This window comes from Spodoptera frugiperda, chromosome 27 (genome assembly GCF_023101765.2).
Source record: "Spodoptera frugiperda isolate SF20-4 chromosome 27, AGI-APGP_CSIRO_Sfru_2.0, whole genome shotgun sequence".
Taxonomy (NCBI): domain Eukaryota; kingdom Metazoa; phylum Arthropoda; class Insecta; order Lepidoptera; family Noctuidae; genus Spodoptera; species Spodoptera frugiperda.
In genome coordinates this window covers 8,156,081-8,165,911 of record NC_064238.1, presented here as the reverse complement: position 1 = coordinate 8,165,911, position 9,831 = coordinate 8,156,081, and the positions used below count along the sequence as shown (strand labels likewise).

General features: G+C 34.4%; 1 protein-coding gene across 1 annotated transcript; it reads right to left on the bottom strand.

Moving 5' to 3' along the window:
* Positions 1 to 907: 907 nt before the first annotated feature.
* On the bottom strand, positions 908 to 9,673 carry LOC118263278 (cysteine--tRNA ligase, cytoplasmic). Its single transcript, XM_035575166.2, has 11 exons — positions 9,261 to 9,673; positions 8,533 to 8,799; positions 7,350 to 7,566; positions 6,921 to 7,131; positions 6,545 to 6,777; positions 5,980 to 6,213; positions 5,554 to 5,689; positions 4,887 to 5,092; positions 4,391 to 4,553; positions 2,796 to 2,992; positions 908 to 2,387 (listed from the first exon to the last, which is right to left on the bottom strand). The coding sequence occupies exons 1-11, from the start codon at positions 9,440 to 9,442 to the stop codon at positions 2,262 to 2,264; spliced, it is 2,172 nt and encodes a 723-aa protein (XP_035431059.2). The 5' UTR covers positions 9,443 to 9,673; the 3' UTR covers positions 908 to 2,261.
* Positions 9,674 to 9,831: the final 158 nt, after the last annotated feature.

Genomic DNA, 9,831 nt, shown 5'->3' with positions numbered 1-9,831 from the left:
GCACGTCGGTTTTCTGTAAGGCCTTACCTATCACTTCGACGTCGAAACGGCCCATTCGTATGACTCTCCTATACTTAAACATGTAATTTTATAATTGTATACCTTACCACAGCAAATAGCATTTTCCTTTGCTGTTATCCTATTGCTATTACTCAGAACCGACACAAAATACCTACTAAATAGAGCGAGAAAAGAGGCAAGTGTATATAGTATAATATTGTATTAGTATGTGCCTTGGTTGCCTGATGCAAATGAACACATACATCAAGAGGCACTGAAGAATACCTACAGGTTGAATAGAATCTCCACACAAAGTTTCAGCTTAAAATATCTATCTACTTTTAAAACTTCGTCGCATGGTTCTTGATTTCAAATCATACAAACGTATAACAACATTACAGGGATCACTCGCTACGCTAATTACGAAACATTTCTTCTGTAAATCTGATCGCCTAGTACCTGTATCTAACCAATTTTGATGTTCGTTTTCTGGAATTTTATATATTGGAAAAAATCATATACTTCGTTCCATGAAAACATGAGTTTAAAAAACCCTTCTCGTATCGTTTGTTATGTTATATAGAAACCGTATATAATGTATACCCCCGTTTTGTCACACCGTGTATAGCGACATAATTCCATTTAGCACTAATTTCTCCAATACCAATAGATATTTTTTAAGGGGAGAAAATCATCCAATGCCTTCTCACGCCTCGGGCGAGGCAAGAGGGAGTATCAGAGTCTAATACTAACTAAAAACCACCCCGTTCCTACTCCTATCTTTGGAAGTCTGTGGCCCGGTAATCCCGCTAGGTAGTACCAGAAGACCAAAAGAGATACATTATTGTATAACCTGATAAAAGGGGCGACATCTGTCGGCTCAGTTGTGTAAAAATAAAACAGCATGTTAGTAAGAATGCTACAAGTTTTTATTGCAACAAAATGTAACGGAATATGAAAAAGAAAATAAATATGCGTTGTATGTATTATGTATTAATTTACAAAGCCTTAATACTGAAACAATGATTGCTTAATAACATCGAGTTTGCAAGTATATATTTTTAATTTCATACTTTTTTTTCTGAATGCATTTAAAATGAAATGATTAAATAAAATGTACTTTTATTTATATTTTAATTTTTTTATATTTTATTTAATCATCTAATTATTAAAATAAAAATGTAAAAAAAAACAACTATTTAATAAAGTAATACGGGTATCATTGTTGTTAAAATGCACAATATATTTTAGGTAGTGAAGATTTACTGTGTTTTTGTTCAACTTTCAATTCGAAAGTTCAAAGTGAACTCGATCGCGGTCCACCGTGTAATTGATTGGTAGAATAATCTCAACCAATGACGGACGAGAATGCAAACGAGTTCACTTCGATATTTCAAATTGACAGCTAGAGAATAGCCTATTATAGCAGATTGTTTTCTACAGTGGCGCCATTAGTGACCAAAACACGAAACCTTCATTACAATCACACAAAACTCGCAGTTAAACGGATACAAATAAACATATTTAACTAAACCCACGCTGCATATAATGTTACTAAGATTAAGCGATAGAAGCATAACTTTATTATAAATTAATAAAACACTGAAACATTTATACACTCTCTCGGAATGTACTCAATTCCATTGATGCATGAGAAATATTTAAAGGTAAAATGACAAAATAGCTATAAACATGAAAGGAGAAATACAAAATACTATTTTATATACCATTCAACTAAACTTACTTATCCCAGTTACATTTACGAAAATAATTTAAAAAAGACTGACACACCACCTCAATATTTTTTTATTTAATTTAGAGTATTATATCCTATAAAGTATGTACAGCAAAGGCAACAGTAATTTGTGTTTTATTTTATTCAATTGACCTAATTTAATACTATCATACAACACTAGCCGCAAGTGTTATGAGTAGAATTTACTTGCAAGCGATGGAAGTTATTTGTGCACATACAATCATGTCGGTGATTTTTCGGATCATTTTAATAAATCTTTACTCTCACTGCATGAATAGACATATTAGCAGATGATGATTACATTTTATTGAACTCAGGACTGTCTTAAATTTGTCACCAGTCTATGAAAGATGGGTAGCAGCATGTTTAAAATTTTCTATGATCCAAGAGTCGTTTGTAAAGCGTGAGAGATATTTCGGTTTATATTGATAAATTTTGCTGTTTGTTAAAATTTACTTATTTGAATATATTGATGATGTAACTATAGCTATGGCTATGCACTTGGTCAGCAAGAGTTGATGGACGCTAAGTACTCGTTGTATTTCTTCTCCTGCGCTTGCTGTAATTTCTGCAGCTTCTTCACAAGCCCTTTACTGAGCTCCTTGCCTTCGTGATCGTGTGTTGGTAGACCCTGAAAGTTATTTTACCTTTAATACCTAAGCCAGAATCATCGTACACAAACTGTCAAGAACATAATCAACTATATTATCTAGTAATAAAGTCGAAAATCTATTGAAGACAAATATTTGTCTACTTAAATGGTTGCGGCGTTATAAAATAAAGTATTGTGGAGTAGTTTTCTATATTAATCGAATTTTCTAACTTTACTGTATCTTAAAGGTAAGCGTCCACAGGCTCGCATCGTACGCAACGGATTTTAGTTTATCTTGTATAGAAACTCATACAACTGCGTGCACTGATCCGCATCGTACAGATAATATTTAAAAGAGAAATCATTATATCGAATATACAAGTAAAACTGCCTGAACTAATGATACAAATCAGTATGGAACAATTAAAACTCTGATAGATAACTTACTTTATCATCAAACTGGGAATACTTGTCTGTCTCCCGTTTGAACAGTTCTCCGGGCGGTATCTTCTTGAGTTCCTCTTTAGCGCGCTGTGCTTCCAGTAACTCTTGCTTCTTCCTTTGTTTCTCTGCTTCGACTCTCGCTTTTTCTTCTCGCTCTTTCATTATTTCCTCTTTACTCACTAGCTTGACTACTGTGCGATCTGAAACAGATATATTTTTTGTTATTAGCTATGGTTACAAGTATATTTTTACTTGATCAGGATGGTTACCGCAGTGGCTGAGTGAAACTTTTTTCCAGTTGCAACTACGACTGCCGTATCGGTCTTGGCACAATTTTAGTTTCTCTTATTAAAATTACTATTAATATATTATACTTAAGTTTGAATATAGTAAGATACCGACATTCAGCCAAGTCTGATTAGTATTAGAAGCCAATTTCCCAACCAATTGGTAAAAGAAAGATATTCAAGCCTATTTGTACTTATCCACTCTAACGTCCGGCCCGCGCGACCGTTTATCTCTCTAACGTCCAGCCGCGCACGGCATCCGAACCGCGCGCGACTCGCAAGTTCGTCGTAACAAAAAACCTATATAGCTACTGAACCGTAATGCCTAGAATAAAGAAAAGAATACCAAAAAAAAGATAGAAAAATACTCTACAATCTTAACGATTTTTTTAAAACTTTAGTTAATCTTTAAAATACAATAAAACGGGTTAAACATGAAACACAGAAAAAAAACAGAATTATTTCTACCTTTTTAGAATATACGGCACAACTATTGCATATTTTATCAATAAAATATTTTTACAACAAACTAGACTCATTACCCTTTCTTTTGATGTATATATGATTATATTCGGTTAACTCTAAGTATTGTAATTAAATCGAAAGAAAACACTACTCGTAATTTTACACATCAAAAAACCTGAGGAACACATTGACATTATTATGGAATCTTCAATGAATTTAGTATATTTCTCTTTGAAAAATGTATTATTTTGCTTATTACGAAATGTATTTTGATATTTTATATACTATTGTAATGCAAAGTATGTAAAATATGTATAAACAAAACTAAAAGTGGCCAACACCATACGACCGGCCATTTTTTTCGAAACAATTGTTTGAAGTTAAAATTAGACTAGATTTATCAGCTAAAACTGTGATATTTATACATCATCGTAAAGCACAAATCTTCTAGTTTATTTTGATGTATAACACTTGCAAGATAAATTAAACAAAACTGTAGTATTTACGACATAATTGTTGGAACTCACAAAAACACTTCAAAAACGAGTCAACTAACTTTAAAAATTTATATTTTGTTTGTCAAAGCATATTACAACGCCATGTCTTATTTTTTCGTCGAACAATTTATTCAGCTGTATAGATAATCAGTCAAAACTCACCAAACAAGACCGTATTTTAAACTAGAGGGAGTTAAACAGAACTAGTCGCTTTGGATACTATAGTATCCATGGACGTATGACGCTCCTTTTTTTGGATACCGTGCTATCCATGGACGTTAGAGTGGTTATATGTTCACGCATAGTAACACACAATAAACTACATATATTTAAATACAAGTGTATTTACCCGGTTTGTCCTCGAGCCTGACTCCAAGTTCGGGCAGGTCGTGGTCCCGGAGCCTGTCACAGAGCGCGAGCACGGCCGGCGCCTGCGCAGCGCGCGCCGCGTCACGGACACTGCTGCGGAACTTACTCAGCGCCTCCAGGTACGGCATCACTGTGTCTTCCAACTAAAGGGTCAAACAAAACAAATACATTAATTGGAAGTTTAAGGAAAAATTTCGTAAAAATTATGGATCCCTTGACGTGGTCAGGTGACCATGTTTGGCCTGTTGTTTGGACTCTCCAGTTAATCAGATGGCAGCGTCTTTACGCCGCTCATAAGTCTCGGTGTGCCTTGAAACTGGTAGAACTTTTCTCAAATGTTTCATGTGAGTTTCCCATATATTTAAATGGTTGAGTATCAGTAACCATCGTGACACATATCTCACGATAGTTATTGCACAAAATTAATTAACCACTTTTGGGTTCTATGATTCTCTTATATAAATAATGGTACTCACGTTAACATTATTCCCATCCGAGACAGGGAAGCCGATGCCTCCCCGCGGCCCCTCGACGGCGCCGAAGACGTGCAGGATGTCGGTGACGTACCGCGCGGCGGCGGCCAGCAGCGGCGAGGGTCGCGGCGCGGTCTGCCGCAGGTACACGTGCGCCGCGCCCACCAGCTCGCGCAGGGCATCCAGCGCGCTGCGCGTGTCTATGTTGTCTGCAACCAGATTTTGTATGATCTTAGCAAAATTGTCACATCGGCATCGGCGGTTAAAAGGAAATAGGGTAATTAGCGACAAAAAATGAAATGTTCAGGAGAGCCGTTTAAACACGAAAATGTTTTTTTTTTTTTTGCTAGTGTATCAACGCCAAAAATGTCGTCGTAGAGCCATGAGAGTAAGCGCATTCGAAAGAGCGGAATATTTTACGTAGGATAGCATAATAAACTCATTTTTGACCAAAATGTTGCTTATATCCTATTTCCTTTTAACCGCAGATATATAGATTATATTGGTCCGTGCCCAAATATTTGAAGACAAGGATAGAAAGATGAGAGTTGACGAAATAGCAAGGTAAAATTCTAAAATCGAATAAATCTCATAAACTTAAAAATACATTTTTTAGCATTATAAACTACTACTATATTATTTTAGTTAATTTTTGTTTGCAACTACTCACCACAAAGTGCGGCGTGTACTTGTTCCTTGGCAGCGGTGAGTTTGTTGGAGAGTTGTTGTTCCTGCTCGTCCCACACTCCGCCGCAACCCTCGTCGTACCCACTACGTAACGCGTCTTTCACCGTCAAGAAGAATTCCTAGAAATGGTGAAAATGTTAATTTATTATTCCTTTTAACACACAAGAAATTAAAGAAATGGTTTTGGTTCATTGTAAAAAGAAGCTCATGATATTATGATCTCATAACTTTTAGTCAATAAAATTAAAATGGAGGCTTGGATGTAGTACCCTGTGTAGTGGCCATAGCAATTGCTGCATTTATTATGTATTGAGGTGATCCAGCATAGGAGTGTATATTTCATATCAAATACTATATTCACAAAAGTAAATAATCCTATTATCGTTCTAAAAACTACAGCCATACATACATTGAACAGTTTCTCCATCTGTATCGCCATATCCATGGTGTTATCAGAATAGTCGAGTGTTTCCTTCCAGCCGTGCATGAGGAACCCGATCCTGAGCTGCCTCGCAGTATGACGGCGCAACGCTTCCGATATCGTGACGAAATTCTTCAGGGACTTGGACATCTTGCAGCCAGCTATCGTGAGGTGGCCAGTGTGGAGGAAGTAGTTCACCCAGCCTGGCTGGTCGAAGTGAGCCTAGGGGTAAATAACATGGGGAACATATTTAATGACTTTACCAAAAAGTAAGGGAATATTTTTACTAAATGCTATGTTTCACAAATCATAAATTTAAAGTTTCTTCATAAAAATTACAATAAAATTACCTATTATGTCATAACTTTCTTTCGTCAACAATGTCACCATATCAGATAGTCGGATAAGGTGATATAATCTATTTCAAAACAATGACACGTTCATTTTTTATTTTCCAGGTATTTTACATAAAATTGCGATGAAGTCACAAAGGCATTTGAGTGCTGGAAAAATATTGACAATCTGTCAATCTGCTACTACAGTGATTGCTTACCTCACTCTGAGCAAGCTCATTATCATGATGGGGGAACTTGAGGTCGACACCGCCCGTGTGTATGTCCAACTTGCTACCAAATACGTCGGACGCCATAGCGGAGCACTCGATGTGCCAGCCCGGCCTGCCCGCTCCCCAGGGCGACGACCACGAAGGTTCACCCGCTTTACTCCGCTTCCATAGAGCAAAGTCATTCGGAGATCGTTTCTCGCTTGTGTCGTCTGTTAGATCACCTGAAAGTAAAAAAAATATATTTAAAACTATAATTTTGATTCAACTTAATTTTTTACCGATTTGTAGTCTACATTATAAGCTTATATGTATATTACAACAAAACTGGTTTAGTATGAGTTTTAAATATAAAAAGATGCTTTACCTTCTCCCTCTTGTAATGACTTTGTATCTCCATAAGCTTCGGGCACTAATCTTGCATAATAGTGTTTGTCATTCTTATCAAACTCACTCACACTGAAGTACACTGAGCCATTTGACTCATACGCGAGACCATTATCTATTATCTTTTCAATAAACTTTATTATTTGTGGTACATATTCACTTACTCTTGTTAATACGTCTGGCGGTAATACCTGTGAAGAATAAACACGATATTAATTTCTAAATTAATAATTAAATGCAAAAGTTTAGATGGCTAACATAGATTACTTGATCATTTCAGAATGATTGAACAGATGTAACATAATTATATTATAGTGTTGAATAACATAAAAGCTACTTTTTATTTAGTTACCAAATGAATTTTTATGGATTTTTATCTAGAGTCAGATATAAAAGATAATTTACTTACATTTAATGCTTTCATATCTTTATGGAATTCATTTTCCCAATACCTAGGCAGTGCTGTGAATATAGCATTGTCCGTGACTGTGGCCCCATATTGACTGTCAAGCCATTCCGATATTGGACCCTTTGCGGACTGTAATAGCTCACACTTTGCATTTGTGATTGTTGCATCGTCATTGCTTTCCACAGCTGCTTTTAAGTTTTTAACTGCTGATGCAATGCTGGAAATGAGAAAAGCAAATTAAAAACTAATTACTGTTTTTGACAAGAATGTTGTAAACAGTATAAGTAATACTATTCCTGGTATTATCAAAGTATAAAGAAGCAGTGTACTTTTACTAATTAACCAAATTTTTCCAATAACTAGTTGTAAAACACTAGAACTGAATGGGTGTGAATACCCAAATGTGAACTGAATCACCTAAGTTTGTATTAATCAAACCAATCCTCACTTTACTAAACTTAAAAAAAAATATTCAACCTTCAGTACCTATTTGTCATTCTTTATAAGGTAAATTATTAAATAAACATTGGGTTTTCCTGTTACGTCAAATATACAAAACATAAGAATAATTTTAACAAAAATGTTGATTTTATCCTTGAGACTACAATCTCCAGTTATTCAATTAATTTTAATTTTAGATTATTAGCAGTATGATTACACAAGTAGCAGGTTACATGGACGGAAACTATTTCATAACACAAATGGTTGAAGTGTGACATACACACTGATAAGAACTATGCTTGTACTTAGTTGCTTATCTAAAAGCTAGTAAGCAATCAAACTGACTTATGCATAAAGTATTATATTAATTAATATTAATTGCATTCAAAGTCAGGTTACGAGATAATTTTTATTATGTATATTGAATTTTAAATTTGTAAATTAACATTGAGTACATTTGGTTTACTTTTTTTCATTTATAAATTCAATGACTCAGACATGTTGGTATTTTGTTTATATATCACATAATTGTCAATATATTATACCTATAGTAATAAGTGGATAATGTTGTTAGTAGTACAATAACTACATTATATTGTTGTTTTTTTTAGATAATAAGATGCCTGTACTATATTTAATTGTGCTTCTGTTTTTCATCCCGAAATAAATAAAATAAAATAATTGTTTCTTTGTAATTGTATTTGTTATGAAGTGTAAAGTGCAATAACCTTAGTATACCTACCAGTCTAACGTCTTTTGCATGGCATTCTTTTTATCAGGGTCGGTAGCTTCTTTAACAATTGTTTCATAGTAATTCACTACTGTTGTTGCATCATCTATAATACAGGTCAGACTTTTCTTCTCTTCAACATATTTCTCAAACAAATGATGCTGCCTCGCTCTCTTTATGATTTTGTCATCTATATCTGTTATGTTCATAACATAGAGTATGTCGTAGCCAAAGTAGTTGGCCATAACTCGTCTCAGTATATCAAAAGATATGTATGATCTGAAATGAAATATGATGGGTTTAGTAGAGTAAAAAATATATTGGTTTTTAGACATAATATGTGTTCTTCCAATGTAGTTTGAAGTAATGTGTTCTTCCAGCATAAAGACATGAATTTGAATCTGAAAAAAAAATGTTAATACATATGTGCAAACAATGCACACATTAACATTTTTTTTAGATTTAGATAAAAAATTAAATTTACTAATTAAGTTGTTAGCACTAAAATGAAAAGACTAGTAAAGATGAAAGGCTGTTTAAGGCAAGAGTTTTACATTAGTCAAAGAACAATGAGTATCACCATAGGTGGGTGTTCATTGGTGTTGTGTAGGTTACCAATATAAAATTAATATAATATTTAAATACAATTTATCTTGTTATTTTCAACTGACATTTTGAAGATTATAATGTGATACAGGTGGGAAAATTATATAAAACCAATAGTAAACCAAGAAAACTACCTGGCATGGCCCATATGGGAAGCGTCGTATACCGTAGGACCGCAGCTGTACCAGTTGATACGATTGCCATTGTCGCACACAAATTCTTCCTTTTGCCTAGTCAAACTGTTGTAAAGCTTTAGTACCGGCTTCTTCCCAGATTTAACCGGTGGGGACCAACTAGGTTGACTTCTTTTAGACATTGTAAATTTTCACACATAAAACTACTTTGCTATAAATTTGTACTTTAAGCACGAGCGCTATAGGTTATAGTCTTCGTGTTACTTCAATAAAATTTTAAGTTATCACTTATTAAAATCTTTTTTCGCCACGTACTGAACATATGATGCATGACTCTTTGACACTTGCAGCACAATCTGTCCGCCAAGTTGACAATCACGGACCAACCTCTTAAAATTTTGAGGTTGACAAGTATAGTGACGTCCAATTAGATTTTAGTTAGTAAGATTGTTTATACGTAAATCTATGGACTAAAATAAGTAGGAAATAGCACAAGGTGGATTGATTCATTTTTAACTAGATAGAATTTATTTTTCTCAACTTAATCATGCTGAGTAAATATCATAAATAT

Bases quoted from the DNA above. Each gene is read 5' to 3' on its own strand.
- LOC118263278 (XM_035575166.2), bottom strand. From the start codon at position 9,442: ATGTCTAAAAGAAGTCAACCTAGTTGGTCCCCACCGGTTAAATCTGGG. The intron at 8,800-9,260 runs GTAGTTTTCTTG...ATTTCATTTCAG, and splicing joins TCCCATATGGGCCATGCCAG to ATCATACATATCTTTTGATA. The intron at 7,567-8,532 runs GTAGGTATACTA...TCTCATTTCCAG, and splicing joins ATGCAAAAGACGTTAGACTG to CATTGCATCAGCAGTTAAAA.